Source organism: Apus apus, chromosome 1, assembly GCF_020740795.1.
Source record: "Apus apus isolate bApuApu2 chromosome 1, bApuApu2.pri.cur, whole genome shotgun sequence".
Classification (NCBI taxonomy): Eukaryota; Metazoa; Chordata; class Aves; order Apodiformes; family Apodidae; genus Apus; species Apus apus.
The window spans coordinates 145,429,972-145,451,715 of record NC_067282.1 but is presented as its reverse complement, the minus strand read 5'-3'; the positions used below and the strand labels follow the sequence as shown (position 1 = coordinate 145,451,715).

The window sequence follows — 21,744 nt, the reverse complement described above, 5'->3', positions numbered from 1 at the left end:
TGTGGATGAGGCTGATAAAAATAAAGCAAATAGGCCTTTGACCAATGTACCACCAGCTCTCTGGCTGTCTCTTAGCTTGTGTCTGCTTCTTGCTGTGTGGCTGTCACGTGTCCCACCACCCAGCAAAGTCACCTTATGAGCTGTCTGATAGGTGTGGGAGGGAGGTAACTACTGCAGAATAAAATTGCTGCTGTGTTTTAGGATCTGCTGTATGTAGCAGTACTATACTGTGATGACACAGGGGGATACTTCTGGACTGGAGGGACCTGTAAGATTCCTTTAATAGGCTTTTTTTGCATAGCCAAGCTAGAGGGGACATGCTCTGCTTCGGTATGATGGGAGCAGGGGGATGACTGCCTCATTGCTGCACCTTGTCACCAATGTGGCTGCCGTGGCCCTGATCGTACAGGGGCTGAAGACCTACCCAGGACTCTGGCGAGGACTGGGGCACCTTGCTCATGGTGTGTCTTGCTAGCTACTCATCCCTCTAAAGAACAACGTGGTCTGTGTCCCCATGGGCTCCTTTACTCTCCATGCTCCAGCTACCAAGATACCTCTGAGATACTTGGTTGTTGCTCTGAAAGTAAAGAGCTGGTCCTTTGAAAGTAGCTGTCTGTCTCTGGCTGGGCAATTTATCTTGCTGGCTTTGCATTTGCAGATAAATACTGCTTTTTTTGTGCTGTATCCAAATACCACTTATCAGGCCCTGCTGTCCTTCATTGCTGTCTGTACTCTTTCCTGCCTGCATTCCCAAAAGATGATTTTTGTTCACTTTGTAATTCTTGGTTCAAACAGCCATCATCTGTTTCTTCGGTCTTGAGCTGCGTCTCTCTCTTGGAGAGGGATATTTTGTAGGTGAGACTGTAGCAATTATTGATAGCCAGTTAGATAGGGTGACTAACCTAGCTACATGGCATTTTTCAAGTGGCTGCCTACCCTGAGTTAATGAGGTCCTGCCTTTAATTCCTCTGATTCCCTAGTGCAGCTCTCCTTTTTCCAAGGCATATAGGTTCTGAGTGGGTTCCCAAGGCTGCCCCTCACCATAGTACCGTGCATCTGGTTTTTCAGGGAGGGCACATTTATTTCTCCTGTTGCTCCTTATCCATCTCTCTGAATCACTGAGGTGAGAAATCATGCTTTCTGGATGCCCTTTGGCTGTGTTTTTTCCAGGTGACAAGACCTGACAGTGTGGTTCTGCACCTGGATGTAACTGCAGGCTGTTATGGCAGCTGCCTGGGAGCTCATCCAGGTGTTGACTTTCTTGCAAGAAATCAGCTTGCAAGGAGTATCAGTTCCCTGACACAGCTTACCCTGTGGCCACCCAGGCATTTGTGCTGATATGACAGGGCAGGTAGGAATATTTGGCTGGGGGAGGGGTGGTGGAATAATGGCGTTTTGGGCTAGTTACTGGTCACAGGGCTATTCACCACTGTTAGGTGCAGTGGGAATAGTCTGGGTAGCTTTATGGCTTGTGCTTAGATGTAATCCTGAGCTGTGCGTGTGTGTATTTATCTTATACCAGTGGACTGTTATTTGGATATCACTGTAAAGAAAGCCAGTTAAGAAAGGAGGCAGGAGGAATTACCTGGAATCAGTCAAGAATTGCTAGGAAGAAGGGTTGTTTGAGAAGCATATGGATATGTAGCAGAGAAATGGACAGACCTGCAATTCAAAAAAGTGCTCATGTTGGATCCAATCAGTAGTACCACCATGCCTCCATGGTGCTGAGTGTTGGTAAAAAGGGGAGGCTGTCTTTGATGCCAAATTGCTTTTCTTGTATAAAAGTGACAGAAACAGTGTGTGAAACATAAGCTTGGCTTAGGGCCACATTTTTACTGGCAAATATGCTGCCCTTACACCCCACTTAAGCAAGTAATAGGCAGTAAAGAAGACAGGTAAAAAATGCTGAGGTTTAATGAGGCGTGGCAGAGGTGGGCATTGCATCTGCAGTTTTCAGGCTGAAATACTGAGCTCGTTGCAGTAGGGACTGTCAGTCTGTCTGTCTGTGAGCTGTCACACATAGCTTGTGACCTCTGAAAAGAAAGTAATTGAATTGAGTGCTAAATGTGTACAGGAAGGATAAAAATGCTTTGTCAAATAAGGAGTGCTCCCTTTCACGAGGGCAAGTTGGGAAGCAGAGAAGGCAATATGAAAAAATAAGGTAACGTTGGTTAAATGGGATGGGCCTGAATTCCTAGAGCTGTCCTTATAGCTGCCATCCATCCAAATAAATAGCTTAATAGTGCCAGTGACCTTTCTGTGCCTTCACTGTGTCTTGGAAACTACTCACTTTATTTATTTATTTATTTTTATTTTATTTATTTATTTATTTATTTTGCCATCTGCCAGTGACTGGCTTTCAGTCCTCTCTATGGGATCTGGCTCTGCTGTGTTGACAAGCAAAAATCTAATGGAAACATGTGGCACCTACTTCCTCTCTTTCCTCCTTGCCAAGGAAGAAATATTCCCCTGCAGCCACGCTGGGGCTGGCTTTGTCCTTTCATGCAATGTTAGTCATATAGGATGAGGGATAGAGACCAGGCTGCTCTGAAACCTCTTAGGAAGACTTGGGCAGGCACATGACATGGGGGACTTCAGCCTTCCTTTCAAAGTCTAATGTGTCCCGAGCAGAGATGCAGCAGGGAAGCTAGCTGGTGTTGGTGGAGGCTTCCCCATGGTGTAGGGGCAAACAGCAATATTGCTGGTATACTTTAGTGGCTCATCTGGGGCAGTACTTGCTGGGTGAGCTCCTCTCCTGCAGAATAAGCCCTGGCTGTTTGGTGACACCCTGGAGTGCTCATCTCCCAGCTCTTTCTGGAGTGGAGATTGGCAGCAGAGGTAAGGTATGTGCTTGTGTGTGTGAGATGGGCTCATCTCCAGTAGGGAGGGGAAAGATCACATGCCCTTGTTCTGCACTGAAGCTATTAATTGGTGGCCCTGATTTTGGATGTAAGCAGGGTCTTAAAAGCATGTGATGTTTTTTGAAGCAAGGAGAACATCGTTAGACTTCTGAGATTTGGAGCATCCTGTTTAGTTTTCCTTCTCCAAAGTTTGGATGCTGTGATGTGAAGGTCTGTAGAAAAGAGTGGGAGAAGTGCCAGGCTTTTTGCCCTATTGGATGACAGGAGAATGACAGAAAATGGACATCAGCTGAAGTGAGAGAGGTTTAGCCTGGTAAGGAAAAACAGCTTTGCTGTGGGGATACCTGACCACTGGAACAAGCTGCCCAGAAAGTCTGTGCCATCTCCATCCTCGGAAGCTTTTAAGGCCTGACTGGATAAAGCCCTGAGTGACCTAGTCTGAGATTAGGGCTGACCCTGCTTGGGTAGGAGGCTGGGCTAGAAACCACCTGAGCCCCTTTCAGCTGGAGTTGTGCTGAGGTTCTGTGGCACTCCTGGATCCAAGGCACTGCCTTGCTTGGGTCTAGATACTGCATTGCTAGGCAGTAGTCTGACCCATGTGTTTGTCATATTGAACTACTAAGTGATTGAGGCTGCTTGGTTTTGTGGATGATTTTTTGTCGTGTTTTTTTTGTTTGTTTGTTTTTGTTAGGAAACTTGATTCTGTTGACCATAGTTTCACAGAAGCAATGCTTTTTTTTTGCTTTTTATTTTTGGTAGTTCTGGTTTGGATCAACTGAAATGGGAGAAGGAAAACTGGACGAAGTTCCAGCCATCCTGAACAAATGCTTGTTCTGTGCATACATTTTCCTTCTGTGCAGCACACGTGATGTGCCGAGTTGTGTATTGGACTTGTGGTTTGTTTATGCACTCATAATTTTGTTCAGGACTTTCCTGATAAAATTCTGGGCACCTTACCTCCTGGATCTTTGGTCACATGATATGGCCGTATAAGAGCCTACACCATTTGCTTCAAGGCTGTTTGCCTTTGTACAACTTCATATCTCTAAGTATGGCTACTCCCTGTGTTTTTTGCTTTTTGTGGCTAGCCCTGGAACTGTAGGTGTGGGAAGAGACCATCCTGCATACAGACCTAAAACTTGAAAAAAACAGCAAACCAACAAAACCCCAAAGAAACCCAAGCCCTGAATAGCAACCAGGTCCTTATTCTTCCATGCCTGCAGTCCCACAACAAATTTTATACACGCTGGGATCTTATCCCAAGGCTGTTTTTTTCCTCACTCTTTTGTAGGTTCTTCTGTTGGCTTCAGTAATCCACTTGCCTCTTGATTTGATTTTGTGTGAGTTATCTGAAAATGTGTAGTCTCTTTTCTGGAGTTTCTGGTACCCACAGAAGAGTACCTGTGGAACCAAAACTTCAGAGCAGTGAAGAGCTGATCTGCTTTTTCAACTCGTCTCACTGCAGAAGCAGCAGCATGACTACTCGTTTTGGGTAACACTTGTGATAGTACAGCCAGGATGTGATCTTCAGGAGGAACGAAGACTAAGAAGGTTGTTATTTCTAGCAAACAGATACCTGGCTTTCTTGAATCTGTCCTGGCTAGCAAAAGATGAAGACTGAGGAAAATATGATGCCTAAACTGTCTGCTTTCATACTTTGTAATATGAGGCAGTGGCTGACTTTCTGCAAAACATCTGTCTTTCTCATCACGGGTGTAACTGACCTAGTCATCAAGCACTGATGGTATGTCTTGCTTCTGCACTGCAGCTCCCTTTCCCTCCTCCTTCTCTCCACTGTCTCCCTCCAGACAGCTGTGTGCATAATTCAGGGCTGGGACTGCTGTGGTGTTTCAGGCAGGCTGGTAAACTGTATTTTTCAGAGAACAGGCACAAAGCATGAGGTGTTTGTGTTTTTTTTTTTTAAAAAAAGGAAAGAAAACCGAACTGACCCTGCTCACATACGGTTCTGTCTGATGCCTCCTGCATGCCCTGATGAAGTGCTGCAGGGTCTGAGGGCTCTGCTAGGGATGTCCATTTTGTCTGGCTGCACACCATCTGCCCTTCCTCTTTTCCAGAAGCATTTTCCCTCTCACCTCTCCAGACTGATGCTTGCATGTCTGCCTGCCCTCTTCCCTCCCAGCCCCCCTGCAGGAGCTGAAGCCAAGACTCTGTGGGAAGCTGGCACAAAGGGCTCCTGCCCGTGGTTATCAAATTGATGACAACAGCTCTCCAGGGAGCTGAGGAGGGCAGGAGCTGGCAGCTGTAGGAAGACTCCAGATGTTCAAGGGTGCTTTGCCACAGCCCTACCCTCAAGGTGCCCAGCTGGCTCTCCCTGCCAGCAGCTGGAAGGCGCTGCTCAGGCTTGACTCCTCAAAGAAACAGGCCTGGCAGAAATGAGCTTTGCCGCTATTTTTAAGATGGGAGCTTTCTGTATGCAAAACTTGTCTCCTTGTGCCTTCGTGCTTTTTCTGTTTCTGTTTGGTTTGCTCCTCACGGCTTTCAGTAGATGCTGTTGCTTACAAGAAGGACTAAAGAGAAAGAGGAATCTTAACTCTCTCCACTGAAAAAGTGCAGCAGGGAGTCTGCTCTGGGACTTGGGAATGTTTCCTTGTTGCTGTTGCTTATTTGTTGGGTTGTTAGAAATATGTTGCAAAACCACAGGGGAAAGATTGACTTAATTTATGTCACTGTTTTTTTTCTCAACTACAAACATGTCTGCGAGATCAAAAACAACAAAAAGTTGCATTGACCTTGAAAACTGTGCAGTAAATGTCTTCATTTATTTTCTAAAAAATTATAATTAAAGACATTTCATGTGCAGAACATTTTTTAGCATTAATGAAAAATTTCTGGAAGAGAAGGCATACTGATAACCCTCTCCTCAGTACCTTGCTTGGAACAGCTTTCTGGCAAGATTAGTTGGGGATGAAAAAAACCTACTTGGTTTTAAGATGTGACTTCAGTGTTTAAGAGGAATGTTATGTGATATAGGAGCCGGGATGGAGCAACAAGAAACCTCAGGACTCATTTGATTTGGTTTCAAATTTGAGGGGGAAAAAACAAAGTTAGATTTATTGACAAGAAATGAGAGTCTTCAGAAGCTTGTATTGCTGAAAGCAAAGGGAAGAGACAACTGGAGCAGTTATTCAGTGCAGGAAGCTGTGAAGTCTGTGAATCGAAGAAGCCAGGATTATGACTGGATGGCCAATTAACTGTGCCACTACCACAGTGGTGTTTAAGGTGTTGAGAAGTATGATTTGGGGAGATGCATGGAAACCTGAGGTTTGTAGGTGTCAGTAAGCTACAGTTTGACTGTGGGCTTTTCAATTCTTGACACCTGGATATCTGAAAGAGGCTAATTTGGGAGAATTCAAAGAACAACAGCTGAAGTAAGTGATTGAAGTAACTTGTTTATGAGGAAAGACTAAAAACACTAAATGAGTATTGCTTTGACAGATGTTTGGAACAGGATGTGGAAGTCATATGATCAGAGTAGTTTATGTTAAGGTCAGACTAATAATCTGGGGGCTTATTTCTCAGTTTTGTATGATGCATATCATGCCATTTTCAGTATCAGTACGAGAATAGAGAGTCTCTGAAAACTTTAGTTTCAGCTGTGGTTCTCCTAACACACAGATACTGAGTATCTTCGTAGTTGCAGCAAGATCCCTTTCAGAACTTTGTGCTTGGAATAAAAGTATCATTATCATGAAGGGGATTATGAATTTAAGACATCGTTATGCTATTCCTTTTTTAAGCTGCTAATGTCCTCTGAAGATGCCTTTTTTCTTTTTGTCCCAAGTAATGCTTAAAGGTTCAAGGCGGGTAGAAAAATAATGTGTGGAGTAGAGAGGAGCTGATGATGATCAGCTAAGAATATCCAAGGGGAAAAGATAGTGTTGACAAGTGTAAGAGTAGAAAGGGGACTTTTTTATGGTGTAGTATGAAAATTAACCACTGTCAGTAATCAGGTTACACAACTTATTGGAACCAACAAACCTGGATAACTGGAAATCAGGATAGGCTGAAAGGTCCCAGAGAAGTTTGTTTTGTTAACACTAATGTTTGTTGGGTCATGACATCATGAGGAAATGTCTGAAAACATTAAACTGATTAAGAAGGAGTAAAGGGGAGAAAATAAATGAACTATGCAGTGGAGATTCTGCTACCAAACATATTTTAAAGTACAGAAAAGCTCTTGTAGGATTCCATAGTTACAGAGTGGAAAGATAAATATGATTTAACCCTGGCAAAGGTAGGATTTTATGAAAAGAACCTCATTCTTTGAGATGAAAAAAAAATGAAAGTACAGACATTTTGCAAGTAATTGGATATTTACTTTGTTATATTGATTAAAAACTGCACCACAGAATGTGTGAAATTAAAAGAATGACTGAAAGTAGTTGTTAGTGGACAACTGGTGTCAGAGGATAGGTTTCTGTTTTCTTTGCAGGAAGGTACCAGACAAGAGGCTGGTCAAGCTTTTCATTCATTACCCAGAACAAGTTATGTGTCTAGGAACAAAAAAAATGTGTCTTACTGATGGAACAGGTGAATGCATATTGGAAATTAAGACTTGGAAAATGGTCTAGAGTTCAGAGCAGACAAACAACTCTGTGTGCTCTGCTAGGGTGATTGTGGAGGAAAAAGATATTTAAAAAAAAAAATCCATGTTTTTCAAAATAATACCTCTAACCTCATATACATTGTTGGTGAACACAGTGCTACTACGCAGTGTCCAATTCTTAAAGTTCAACTCTTAAGAAATGGATATTGAAGCACTGGAAAGCATAACACACACACACACAAAATAATTTAAAAAGAGAGTGTGGATAAAAAATATACTGGAGCTGCTGATTTCTCAGTCTTTGAAGCACACCCATGTACTTTTCCTGGCAGTTATATTTCAACAAAGGACAAATTATGAGACCCTATAAAAGTATGCCTCAGGGAAGCATAGTGGACTGGGACATGTGGAAAGGGCAGATTATGAAGGTTGCATAGTTCCTTTCTGGCTTTAAATGCTGTAAAACTTTATTGCTGAGCCTGTTGACTCTCTGGATGCTGCACCGCAGAACATACAGCAGCACCCTACATGACTCCTTTAATCGGTCCAAATGCATCACAACATTTGGTCACTCTCCTAAACTGCAGTGAAGTTTAAATAAATGCTTTAATCTCCATGAGCTGTTTTGAACTGTGTGCATTTATCATGACACCTCTCAGCACATATATAAGGGGACAACATGCAAGGCATGTGGGAATGGGCAAGACTTCTGGTAGAAAAAGGCATTTGTCCTAAAATACAAGGGCACCTTTATGTATGTTCCCTCTTGGAGCTGAGTACCAAAGATGGCCTTGTGTGTGTGCCTCTGTCTGGAACCACATCTGACTGGTCTTCAGCCCTGGCAGGTAAAGGAAAGCAGAGGAAAGGAGGAAGAAGACAAAGCAGTTAGGATGAGGTTTGAGTAAAACAATAAAATAAAATAAAAAGTCTGAACATATGAGGAGGTGGGATGAACACCTGGGTGAAAAAGAAAGGTTTCTAGCTTTAGTTTTGAAAGTAGAGCAGGTGGCATGTGGTTGTTAATATGATCCCAGCTGTACCAATGGTGCCAACTTTTACCCCAGTTTTTAACAGTGGAAGGTTGTTGTTGTCCCTCTGCCTCTTTTGCCATGTGTGGGAAACAGTTCTTCTTGTTCCCCACATAAGCCCCCCTGGCATTGGCTCGCAACACCATGATACTGTAAGCCTGTGCTTTTCTACATCACCAGCTGGAGCAAGCTTGAAATCCATTGTTTGTGGCAGGCCTTAACTAGTTAATATCTCTTCAGAACTTTTGTGGCATTTTAACCAGCCTGGTACTTTGTTTTTGATGCAAGGTCAGTCTTCCCATAGGGACTTACGTTTAATTTTGGCTTGCAGGTTGAGAGAGGAGGACAAGAGTGCCCAGGATGTTTGGGAAGGGTGAGTAATTCTTCTTCCTGGACATGCTTTGTGTTTACGTAGCTGTCAGACAGAAGACGCTGCCTTATAGTGCTTCCATGCTGTGGCATAACCTTCTCTAGTGGCAGTGCTGTTTTGATTTTTCTTTGGAATGTGCTAGCAGGAAAAATACTTTGTTCAAGTGTAGCATGGACAGCAGATGTGGCTTGAAAAAGTCTAAAAGCTGTACTGTAAATGCAGCAATCACAAGGAGAGTGTCCAGCTTCTCTAAGGCAGTGTTGCTTCTTTTGGCATAAAGCTCCCAGCACTCCTGCGCTGTGTTGGTGTGTGTGGGAGCTGTGTGCTCATGAAGTGGCCCCTTCCTGATCTGCTGCACCATGTGGGGTGCCTCCTGGAGAAGTATTGACAATAGGGCTGGCTGGGAATGAAGCTCCTCATCTTGATGATCCTGTCAGGCTGGTCAGGCTCTGCTGGAGAATCTGATGCTCTGTGTGCTGCTGGGAGTCACCACTCACACCTGTCCAAGGACAAAGATGAGCAATCCTGGTCCTTCAGCACTGATGAACTTGTGGAGCAGAAGAGTACTCCCATGACTGCCTTTGCCATTCTACCGCATAAAGATAGCCTGTGGCAGCAGAGCAATGGGGCAAGACATGCAATGCTTTAAACTGCTCGAGGTGCCTTGAGCCTGGGTGTATGCTTGGCCCACTCCTGCAACTGACGCATAGCAGGTTTATCTTTGCAAAGCTGCGTTATCTTGTTTCTGCTTGGCATATGTAGTGGAGCTGAGCTCCTCGTGACAGTAGGCACTGCAGTGTGGGGTTGACAGATTAGGAGCAAATCTCTGCTTGGACCAAGTGTACCCGTACAGAAACCATGTGGAGGGACAGTTTTGCTGTTTCAGGCTGCTGCCCACACCCCTGAAGCAGTTGGGCACTTGGGTAATGGCTGATATGCAGAGTAGAAAATACAGAAGTGAGATGTGAAGCTCTTATTTTATTTTTTTTCATTATTTTTTTTTTCCTTACCCCGCCCAAGTTGTAGGAACAGGGAGTGATTTTTAAAACCACTGACTTTTAGAAGTACTGCTAGAATGCTTTGGAGGAGACTTTCTTCAGTTACGTGTCGTCTCTTAATTGAGCATTTTTAAGGCACTTTCAGGCAGATGGCCCAAAAATCTTGATTCACACTTCTGCATAGATCTCCAAAAAGAGGTCTGGTGTTTGAGCCAGGCATGCTGCGCTCTCTCAGTTTAGTCTAGCAGCAGGGAAGGAATGTAAATCAAAGGCCTGGTTGGGGAGGTGATCTGAAGTAAGTGAGCAAATGCCAGAGAAAATCTGGACCAACCAGGGTTGTGAAGAAACCTGGAAGCAAATGGAGGAAGAAAGTGTAACAAGTTGTGTGCAGACCAAGCTGTTACTTCAGTGGTCTGCAGTGCATGCCAAATAGAAATGGCCATGCAGGACTGGTGCTGGGAAGTGTCTCTTTCAAAAGCTTAGTCACTAGCATATAGTGTAATGTCTGTGAGCCTTAAGGTCGTGCTGTGGCTATCTAAAATGTATCTGTGCAATAGTTTGCTGCAAAGCTTTTGCATTAAGCAGAGATATTTGAAACATCTCAGACTGGAGTGGATTTTCCCCATGGCAAGTTGTACCCACACAAGTTCTGATCTTTTCTTTGGGATTTGGAAAGTGAGAGGGGCCTGGTGTAGAAATAGCCCTGAGGTTATGTGCTTGGTGCAGTGTCTTATAGTAGCAGGGAGAATCACAGCATTTCTTGAGTTGGAAGAGACCTTAAAGATCATTGAGTTCCAACTCCCCCGCATGGGCAGGGACACCTCACACTAGAACAGGCTGCTCAGAGCCCCATCCAACCTGTCCTTGAACACCTCCAGGGATGGAGCCCCCACAACATCTCTGGGCAGCCTGAGGAGGAGGTAGCTGCTGTGGTTTTCTTCCTGTCTCTAAGCTGAGTGCCAAGGATTTCTGTAAAGCACTAAGAAACAACATAATCAGCACTCTCAGGCTACTGACCAGGGCTCTCAGCAGTCCCCTCGGCAATCCAGAGAGACATCTAAGCCGCAGCCATCAGTAAACATACAGACAAAACTATTTTCCCAGAACACACTGCAAATCAGTTTAGCCAGGGACCCAGCAGAGACCTGATTCCTTGAGCATGCCCTGTTTCTCCCTGGCTTGGTTTGAGGTAGGGAGCCCATGTTGTATTGCTCCTCCGAGGCTCTTGGAAGCTGTGTGCAGATCCGCCTGTTTCCAGTTAGTGATGCAGCACTTCAGGAGGCTGAGCCAAGCCAAACAGGGATGTCCCCCGCTTAGGAAACGAGTGGTAGAGCCTCTATACTAGGACCTTAAGGGCAGTGTACTGACAGACATTATATTGAAATGCTCAGGATCAGTGTTAACTTCTCAGAGCCTTCTTTTTAGTGAGTAATCTTTCTGTCCTGGTGGTGATGTTAATTTAAAACAAACAAACAACAGCCAAACAAAAAAAAAGGTGGAGGGGCAGAAGGACAGATGAAATCTTTGCCTCTCTAACACTCTCTAACACTCACTCTCTAACAGTGAGTGAAAACAAGGTTATAAAAATGTTATTTAGAATTTTATGTGAGGAGCAGCTCTGCCCCGTTTAGATCTCTTCTCCACTATTGCCCAAGGCACAATCTCAATCCAGTGAAGAGTCTCATATGAAAGGGCACAAGTGTAACAACTCCAGGGAACAGAAAGGGCTTCCAGTATCTTATTGGGAAAGTATATAGCCATAGGATATGTTGAGAGTGACCAGGGAAGGGCAGAGGGAAGTAGAAGAATAACTGAGAAATGTGTGCTGTTTTAGCCACCTCCTGCTTTAGAAACCTTGCAGTGCAGGAGGATGCTCAATACTGTGCTGCAGGGGGGTATCACTTCTGCTCCTTACCTTGCTGGTAAAAATGGTTGTCTTGTGGACTGTACATTGTTAATTTTTCATGTGTCATCTGACCCAGGCTTGCCAGCTGCTGCTGGGTGAGTTTAAATAGGAGAACCTCCTCCCTTTACAAATTGAAGTTTGGGAGGTTCTTACAGGAGGTTCAGGCTAAGAGGACAGGACAAGACTGGACAACAGTCAGTTTCAGTTTCACTGAATTTGGGGAGAAAAAATAGCAATGAAAACTCACAGTTAAAAGCTTCATTAAAGACTAGCTGGACTGACCAAGAAGAAGATTAAGAAAGTAGTAACTGTCTGTAATCTCACTTAATACAGGAGTTACTGGTAAATGAGACTGGTTTCGTCTTACTCCATACTTCTAGTATGTGAGTGATGAACCTGCAACATAGTAGCAGAATCTTTATTTACAGATTTTGCTTTCTTTTATCTTTGGCAGACTTAATGCAGTTTTGTGTCAATGCCACTCTTGAAAGCTGGACCTGCTGGTTGGAGGCACCTCTTGGAGGTCTTTGTTGCTTGCTTTGGTCAAAGGCTGACTGATAAAGTGCAGTGCAAGCTGGCTCAGCCACTTGCTTTGGTTGAGATTAGGATTAGAAGGCGTAAGAAAGAGGAAAAAAAGAAGAGAAAATGTGCCTTTACCAGGAAGTGATACAAACCTCAGAAGATCCAGATTTTATTTTGAGTTTTGCAAGAAACCTTGATCTGTCCACTGGTGTATTGATTTTGTTGGAGGTCTGCAGTATTTTGGAGACAGTTTCTGTAATTTGGGGAAAGGGTGGGAGTGTACAGTCCAAAGCAGAATAAATCAGAATGTGGCACTTGCACATTAGCAAGATAATGTTTAAATACTGTAGTTTAGGTAACTTTAAGAAATTTTGGAAGATATAAGTGGAAGGTGCATCTTTTGTTCAATAAAGATGTTGTGTAGCAATAAGGGAAGGTGAAGATATTTCTCATTAAGGGATTTTGCTAGATGGAAGCATATGTGAAGAAGAAAACATGAAAGCGTGAGATATTTTGCCATCTGTCCCTGTACATGCAGTGCTAAAATATGGCTTAGTAACTGTTTATTAAAATAACATCATTCTTGTTAGGAGGTTTTTGGTTGTTGCCAGCTCTGATCCTACAGTGGGCTTGAACAATGTAGGAGTTAAACCTCTGTTGAACCTAAGATGCCGTCCAAGTTGCATGTCCGATCATTCAGCATTGCACAGGTACTCCCTTGCTCAGGAGATGCAGATTGGGTGTCTTGTGAGAGGGCCAAAGCACTAAGGCTGCTGCAACAGTAACAACCCATCTTGTCATGCTGTGTAAAATAAGGGAGGGAGGGATTTGTAACTTCTGACTGCATCAGTGGTGTGGGTGGGTGGTTACAAACTCGGCTGGTTATGGGAGGGCCACTGAGCAAATATTTTACTGCAGTTGTCACAACTATATATGGAAGATGAGAAAAAAAACCCAACATTGCAGTGGTCAGGCTGCTTACCAAAAGAACCTCTACTGAATTTTCTTTTCCAGTTGCTTCAGTGTCTGGATTGTTTCTGAAGTAAGAAACAAGTTGAGAACTGTGTCCAGATGGCGAAAGGTCCAGAGATTAGGATACTTCAGTTTGAGGCTGCCCATGGTGACCATAAATGGATCATAAAGTACTTTGGCACCTAGTGTAGTCTTTTTTGATGGGATTTAGAGCATCATATGCCAGAAGCTGATGTTCCCTTAAGTAAAGGAAGGGTTGAATAGTCTTGTGTGTGTGTGTTTATGCGTGTGCAAACTATGGAGGAAGCAGCATAGCTAGTGCCCTCACAGGGTTTACCATGGCAGTCTTGTAAATGCAGTCTGCAGGGTTGGTACTGCTGATTTATGGTACTTCTGATATCTCCACCTATCAGGGATTTCAGGGTTGTGGTAATTAGCCTGCAAAATCCTACTAGGCAGTTAAATTTTGTTGTTGGAACATTGTAAGAGACAGTACGTCCTGATCAGGATGCACCATAGCCTGAAATATTTCAGGCTTATCCATGAGCTCATGAGTAGGGAACCACTGAGTCTTCTCCAAGAAAGAGCAGTTCTTTCTGGAGATGCCTTATAATTGTGCAATGCAGACTCGGGTAAGATGTCCAAGTCAATCTGCATTTTTTCCTCATATGATTGTGGGATGACAGTTCAGTGAAATTGTTCTTTAAAGTGCATCTTCACACAAATAAATTTTGTGAAGTCTTTGACAGAGCTCAAATTGCACGTTCTGTGAATGTAAGAAATATTTATTCCTTGCAGGGAACCTTTAAAGACATCTGCTCCCTGCTCTAGTTTTGGTTCTTCCTGAGGCTGAAGACAAGGCATCTGTGTTCCAACCTTATACATATGGATAGGTAGATTTACATATCCCAGTACAGGAATACTCAAGTTCTTGCTTCATTTCCAATGCCAAACGCTGCTTTAGTTTGAGGAGGTCACTTCTTGCATTGCCTTTTCTGGAAAATAAAAACTAATGTGTCAGTGGTATGTTGTATGGAAAAATTACAAAAAATTGAAGAGTTGTTCGTATTGTTCACATCTGCTGCAAGAATATGAGTTATTTTTCATTTTTCTTAATGGAAGTGTATTTTTCACTTGAAGTTCTGTGGACCTAACTTCAGCCAGAATGGGCTAATTGTTGCAATTACATCACACATTGTCCCATTCCTAATACCTGTAAAGGGAGCAGCTCTCTGTGCAAGGTAGTGCTATTTGCAGGGAACAGCAGCTACAAGGGCATCTCCTGTGAGATTCTTCCCACCCACTGATCTGACTTTTGCCCTTGGAGGAAAACTCTTTTTGATCAAATAATACTCTTGTTAGGAGGGTCTACTGTTTTGTTTGCCTTAGAGGGAGCCAAAGCTTGAACAGACAGAGGCAGCCCTCTGCATGGAAGCTGATTTAATCTGGTAATAACATTGGTACAGAGGCAGTGCTCATTCAGGTGGTGGGTTTGTAAGCTGATTTTGGCTGAGCATCTGCTCTCAAGGAGAGAAAGCCATGCAGGATTTGACTAGGTTTTACACTGTTGTCAGTGAGTGCATCACTTCCTGTGAAGCAGAACTACACCTTCTTTGGTACATGTTGGATTTGGTGACTTTGTAATGAAGGATTGTCGGAAGCATCAAATTTAAGGAGAGTGCTACAGCTAAAATGCAGTCCCTGGGTGCAGCAAAGTCCAAGACATTCTCTGTGAGGCAGGCTGTTGCCAAAATGATGCATTATTTGTGGGGGGGGGGGGCTGGGGGCTGGGTGGTGGGATGTGTAGAAAAATAATCCCGTCTTTCCTGGGAGAGGTCAATTTGTGCAGGACATGATGCTTTGGTTGCTGGTGAGCAGCTGTTGCAGTCATGGAACCACGTGGGCTACCTAGTTGCCTTCTTAAATGAGGTTTGTCCTGATTGGCTAGGCAGATAAGAGATAAGGCAGGACTCACCCTTGGGAGAGAATGCAAGAAATTAACAGGTGCCTTTGGCCCTGGTTAAGCGTGCTCTGCTGGGAAGACTAGACCCCTGGCTGGCTCCTTTACATCTGATAGGCTGACTGGACCTGGGATAGCTCCTTCATACTGGTCTGACAAGGTGATCTTTGTTAGCTTGAGTAGTGAACCTCAAACCCATCTTGGTGGAATGGGGTTGGAGCAGCAGATGTGGGTTAAGCTATCCATTCTGAGGGTCCAGTGACCTCTGGGATGGATGGTGACTTATGTTGAACGTAGATAATAATTCAACACAGTTTCTGGCAGAATGGCAAAAGTCTCTGCAGACTATGCCTGTTAAGTAATTTTATCTCAACACTTCCAGTGACACAACAACACTGAGATTTTCTTAGTGATGCTCTGTCATGTGGAGTGCTGATGCTGCGGGATGCTGGAAAGAGCCTGAGACAGCTGAACCACACCTTTTGGTGAAAAAGATAGAATGAAAGGTTAAAGTGTAAGAGATTGCATGTTTATCAACCCGTTTTTCATTTGAACTCCAGTGTGATGGCTTCAAACTCAGTACTGCAGTTGGAACGTGCCTCTTTGTGCTCAGCCTGAGTTTTTATTATAATCAAAGGATTGGTTTATCCGAGTGTTTTGCATGTGACTTTGCCAGGACTTGCTCAGCTTTCAAGATATGCTCTCATCCATTGCATATGGGCAGCATTTAGCCTCTTGAGCTGTAAAAGACAGGTTGCCAAAGTATGTTTCATAGCTTGATAACACTCCTTCCCACACGCCGAGTTTTCAGGCACGTTGGGGTTTTCTGAAATAGTTCCTTCAGTTTTGTTTGCACTGGTTTGTCTTGTCTGAGAGCCCTACTTTTTCTCCACCACTATCGACAGAGAAAACTAACTTCTCAGAGTTAGACAAAACCCAACTGTTACATAAAAACGAGGGTAGTGGAAGACTGTGGTCATCCAGCCTGGGGGGTGTCCCTTTTCGAAGCCTAAAAATAGGCAAGGGAGCCGGCCATTGCTTTGTGATTGCAACCCTTGCACCTCCTCTCCTAGTCCACATAAAAGCAGAATGTCGGAGAGAAAAAAACCAAACCACAACAAACAACAACAAAGCAAAAAAAGAAACCGATCCCCCAAAATAGCCAGCCAGGAGAGACTGAGAGAGTGGAAGCAGAAGCGTGCAATTAAAAAAAAGCTGCATGCTCCCGGTCCCAGACATTCCTGCAGCTGCAGGCTCCTGGTGCGGTATCCGGGCGGGCTGGACCCCTGCCAGTCCCCGCCCCGAGCAGGGGCTCTGCTGGGGAGCCGCCGGCAGCGGGGAAAGGCTGGGCTTCTTGCTCTTTCTTCGCAGAGGGGTGAAATGGCGCTTCCAAGGTCCTGCCTCTGCTCAGAAATGTCTCAGACTTTCTCTGTTGATGTGGCTTTAAACAGGCTGCGCTGGAGGAAGAAAGAGCCTCAGAAATCTGTCTCAAAGGGAAACAGAGCGCAGCTCCTCTCCAGTGGGGAGCCCACCTCTGCTTTACACCCTGTCTGCACAGTCCCTGCTCTGTGTGCCTGCGGTGGAGCAATTTCACAAGAAATGTGTCTGTGTTTCGTTTTGGGTTGGTGGGGTAGGAGCAGGGATCAGCGCCAACAATCAGGCTATTGAGACCCTGGGACTCTTGAGCCTTGCATGTGTGTGTAACTTTTAACCAAAAACGGTTGAATCTGCATGGCTTTATTCTACCAAAGGGAGGATGTAAATCCAGGGTGGGTGTTTAGTGCATTGGTTACTGGCAGTATGAGAGCAGGGCTGGGGCTTTGGTGGGGTGAATTGTGGGAATGCTCTTGCCTTTTTCCAAGGATGACAACTCGGTGTTTTGGGCTGAAGTACCTGTGGAGCTGCTCTGGGCACGTACTTGATCTTTCTTTGCTGGTTTCCAAAGTGCATATTCTCCCAAGGGTGGTGTTGGGTATGAGAGAAGCTGTATTTACTTCATTAAAAGAAACTGCTTAGCAGCATGGCTCTTGGTGTTACTCTAATGCATGAGGAAGGGTGAGCAGTGGTATCATTTGGGTATTGAGAGTGGTTTAATTTAAAATACATGTCTTAGAGCATGGCCAGTGACAGCTGTGACGGGAGCTATAGCACAGCATTGCTTTCCCATGCTGCTGCCTCCAGTTCTCTGTCTTGCGGCTCTGCTGCAGGCTGCCATGGAAAGAGGAGTCTGGGCCTTCTGGACCAGTGTTAAAGCTTACACCACTGAGGAAGGTGAGTTGGCACCTTGTCCCCTCCTGTGAACAGAAGTGGCTGGGATGAAGGCCTGCTGCTCCCATTGTGAGAGAGCAGTAGTCCTGCAGGGAGCCAGAGGGCAGTGTCATCTTAAACCAGGGCTGTTTTTCTGGATTTATTTCCAGAACTTGTTTTTCTGAGTTTTTGGCCAGTGACTGAAGGGTGCAGGTATTGTGGGGCTAGGTGGGTATCTTGTGCAAATAACACCTGGAGTGCCTCTGGCTGCCTCTTTACAAAATGTCATCCTTTTCCCCAACATCCCCAGGGCTTTTCCCATCACAGACAGCATGCTGTTGTGCCACTGTCGGCAGAGGCTGGACAAGGTGAACGATCTCATGACCTTTTTGCTGCTATAGGTTATCTTGCCAAGGGCAAAGCTTGGATATATTGGCAGAGGATGCTTGCCCGTGGCTGTTTCTGCACTGGTTACACAAGTGTCCTCTTGTTTTTGGGACAGAGAAGAGTCATTGCCATGGGAATTTAAGTGATGAAAAGCAAGATAAAGAGCTGTGTGCATTCTTCTCCTGCTTCCCAGTTGTGACCTTGAGCCTCTTTTCTGCCTGTCTCATCACTGAAGGCTTTAGCAAGTAAATGTTGTGGTCCTCCTAAGTCCTGGCAGGGAGCCTCTCTGTAGTCCTCCACAGTTGCTTGATTTCTTCCCTAAACAAAACACCAACTTCAGAGCATTCAAAGAGAGCATCTGAATGTCTGCTGGGGCATCCGTTACCAATGAGAGATTTCACACAGTTTGGCTGGGTCTATAGGCAATTTGCTTATTATTGCTCTGGTTGCCTCTCTTGGAGGTGTGTGGTAGCAGTGTTGTGTAATAAAAGGAAGCTTTATTTACAGTGATGTGGTATGAAAAATCCTATCAAACTTTTATTCCTGCAGTTGCAGCTCTGTGTGCATGGCCTGTATCCTACCAACAAAAAAGCCATTAATACAATTTTCTACACATTAAAAAGGGCTGTTTCTCAACATTTATCTCGATTTCCTCCTTCAGCTTTTAAAAATGGGTTTGTATTAGGATCAGACAAATCATCTGCTTAAATAAAAATGGCTGGAGCACTAAGCCTTTAAAGGCATATCAGATTTTCACTGCTTTTATTTAATATTTTAATTTCAGATAGGGAATATGCAGTTTGAATTACTGTTAGCATGGACATCTGGTCTAAATCTATTTCAATGTTCAGTCCTGACCTTTCCTGACTGGCTTAACAAGTCTTGCCAAAAGGGGAATAGTTTTAACTGTGGCTACATGAGACAGAGGTTGGAGCAATGTAGACAGGATGCAGAGATTGGTGATCTCTTCTACTCCTTCTTCCCCATCCTGGCAACTGATAAAATACCACATACGATGGTTATACTGAAAGCAGGATGGTCCGTTTAAATTTCTGTTATCTCCATCTGTTTTCTGGCTTTTTTGAGTGTGTCTGGCTGTCCCCATAAAGCTCAAACTGGAGGCTTGTGTAACTGGATCATTCTGTGGAACAGAGCTATTGAGTACTTCTGTAAAATGGTCTTGTGGGCTCCTTTCACAAAATGCTACCCTACTAGACCTTTTGAAGTGTGATTAGGTATTTCTTATTGCAATATTGGAAAAATAAATATGACTAGTAGTGTAGAAAAGATGAATAGCTGCTCTTTCCAAAAAGAAGAGTTGTTCATTTCCATATTGTCTTATGTTCCCAGTGTGCATGCTAGCAACTTATTACTGTTATAGGATGAGTACAATTCAGCATATGGAAATCCCAGAAATGCTGAATTCTCATTAGTCAGTAGTGCCAACAATGCTCATTTCAACTATTGCTGAAGGCCAGATCCTCCTGAGCCACCTGAAGCTGCAACTGGTTGGTAGAATCAGAGTAGTGATTTTCAATCCCTTTTTTTTAATTTAATTTTTAATTTTTGAACACCTAACAATTATTTTGGGAAGTTTGTGGACTCTGTAAACTTGAGCTTACTTCATGTTGTTTAATTTCTTTTGTTACTTTTTGTAGATTTTGCAACCAGAAAAAAAGAATAGAGGAGAGGGTGCTCAGCAATTCTGAAAACCTGATGATTTTAATTTTGGCATATCTGAGTCTCTATATCAGTTCTGTGTAAGACCTGGTTGTTGTGACTCTTGATTTATAAAATTTTTTTGTTCTTAGAATTTTGCTGTAGTCTTTGAAGAATTCTGATAATACCACCATGTCTGCATATACATTATGAATATTAAGTCATCCTAGAAGGATGTCAGAGTGCTTTACACATGAACCATTTGTTCTTGTATGTTAATTTCATAAAAAGTCACTTTGTTTTTTATGAGCTTTTATGTTTTGATGGAAGCTTAAGATACTCCATGAACCCACTGAATATCAGGTATCACTTCCAGTTCATTGGTCCAAGGCTAGATCTTCTTCCATACTGATGCATGTCCTGAGAACTTGGTTTTATTTCTTATAATGACGCTGAATATCAGTGACATGAGGTCAGTTCTGTTGCCTGCAACCAACTCCAACCCCCACAGGAAGCAGCAATTTCAGGATCACTTCTCCTCTTTTAGTAGTTTTTCTTCTTCTAGTTAAAGAACCTTCCTGATATCACACATTTGTCAATGTATCTTACGCAACAGTTTTCTGTGTAAAATCCACTTCAAGTTTCAAATTCCTCAAGAGTCCTACAGCATTTCACTCTCCCTCCCAGTCCAGATGGTCTGTAGCAGATGCTCATCTAAACTGTTCCACAGCCAATGGTGCTGTATTAAAAAACTGAACTGTATTCAATACATGGACACACAAGCATGTGCACACGTGTATCTATATATGTAAATATAACCTTAGGTGGTTCTGGTGTTCTGCGTTTCTGATAAGCAGGGCAAGGTTCCTTATTTCTTTGGCTGTGTTTTCCTAGAGCCAAACAGAGTGTTTTTCTCCCCCTCAGGTGCTCTCCACTTGAGCTGCCGAAAGTGGGGGGCTGTGTCATCTTGGTGCTCGCAGCCAGGGTTTCACATTGCCATCTACTGCAGATGGCTTACAAGCTGCACAGAAGAAGTCATGAAACCTGAAATTTTAATGCAAATTGTGCTTTCTGAGCTCCTGAGCTCACTCTTTACCTCCCTGTAGCTCTCAAAGCCTGAAGTAGCTGTGTGGGTCCTTCCCTTGCTCCGGGCGTTGGCACAGAGTCCAGCACCATGCCCTGGGACAAGGGGCTCACTTGTATCCCAGCTCTCTTCAGCATTTTTATGATCCTAATAGTCTCAGCACTGAGTGTGATGCAATCTTCCGTGCTGTTATCCTTGAAATCCCTCATGACAGGAAAATTGCACTTTGTTACTGCCCTTCAGCATGTGAAATCAAGAGGCGAAGGGCCCCTTTGCTCCAGGGGATGGAAGGCCTGGACCTGCTCAGGCTGTGTGGGACAGCACATGGTGCCTTCAGCTTCTGACTGGCTCTCTAGCCACAATGCTGTGTTTCTTTCCTTGCACCAATGTTGACAGAGCTTGGAAAAAGCATATTTCCCCCCCCTTTTTTTTTATGCTCTGGGTAGTGGTTACACAAGCAGGGGCTGAGGGGCCTCTGGAGGCCTGGGGCTAGTGCTAACTGGGTGCTGGGACAGGCGTCCATGAGCCAGCCCCATGTCCTTCTTCACACACCCACCCCAGGCTGGGCCTCTTCCCTCCTTTCTCCGCCTGCTCACCGGGCAGCCAGTTGCCCCTGAATAGCTGGAGTAGATCTTGGCTGTGGCTCGCAGGGGTCTGGGTTAGTGCAAATGAATGTTTACATGTGCCTGTGCTTATGCAATGTCTGAAACTTCCCTCCGCCTGTCTCTACCCCCAGGACGCTGGCAGGCTTTTTTGGCAGTCTCGGGAGAGTCGTCTTCCGCACCGAGCTGCGCACTCGCTCAATATATCCAATTAATTAAATCACAGTGCTGCAAGTGAAAGCGGCTTTGTTTGAGCATTAGTGTTTGAGGGATGTGGACTGGGAAGATGCTGTGCAGGGCTGCGTATGTGTATGTTGGCTGGAGGTGTTGGCTAGGGCGCCTTTCTGCTTGTAGTGCCAGAAACTCGCATTGCTTGATGGGATTAATTTTGTAATTAATCTTTAAAACAGGATGAAACTCCTTCTTTCCTTCTCCTTCCCCTCTGTCAGCTGTTTCTTTAGAATGTTTTTCTTTATTAAACAGAAAAAAAGCCTCATTTTTTTAAAAACATAAAGTAAGAGCCCAAGTTACCTTGTTCTCTGTGTTTGAGTGGGGTTGCATATTACGTGCTTGTGTTTATG

At 44.2% G+C, this 21,744-nt stretch overlaps 1 protein-coding gene across 3 annotated transcripts in view; it reads left to right on the top strand.

The window, feature by feature from the left end:
* Positions 1-21,744, top strand: part of CREB3L2 (cAMP responsive element binding protein 3 like 2) — a 75,480-nt gene that overhangs the window by 6,270 nt on the left and 47,466 nt on the right. For 2 of the 3 annotated variants that reach the window (XM_051640657.1, XM_051640648.1), the window contains exon 2: positions 8,788-8,829. The exons of the other annotated variant lie outside the window; for it this stretch is intronic. In XM_051640657.1, coding sequence (XP_051496617.1) covers positions 8,788-8,829 — 42 coding nt within the window. The remainder of the gene's footprint in view (positions 1-8,787; positions 8,830-21,744) is intronic. 3 annotated transcript variants of the gene reach the window in all.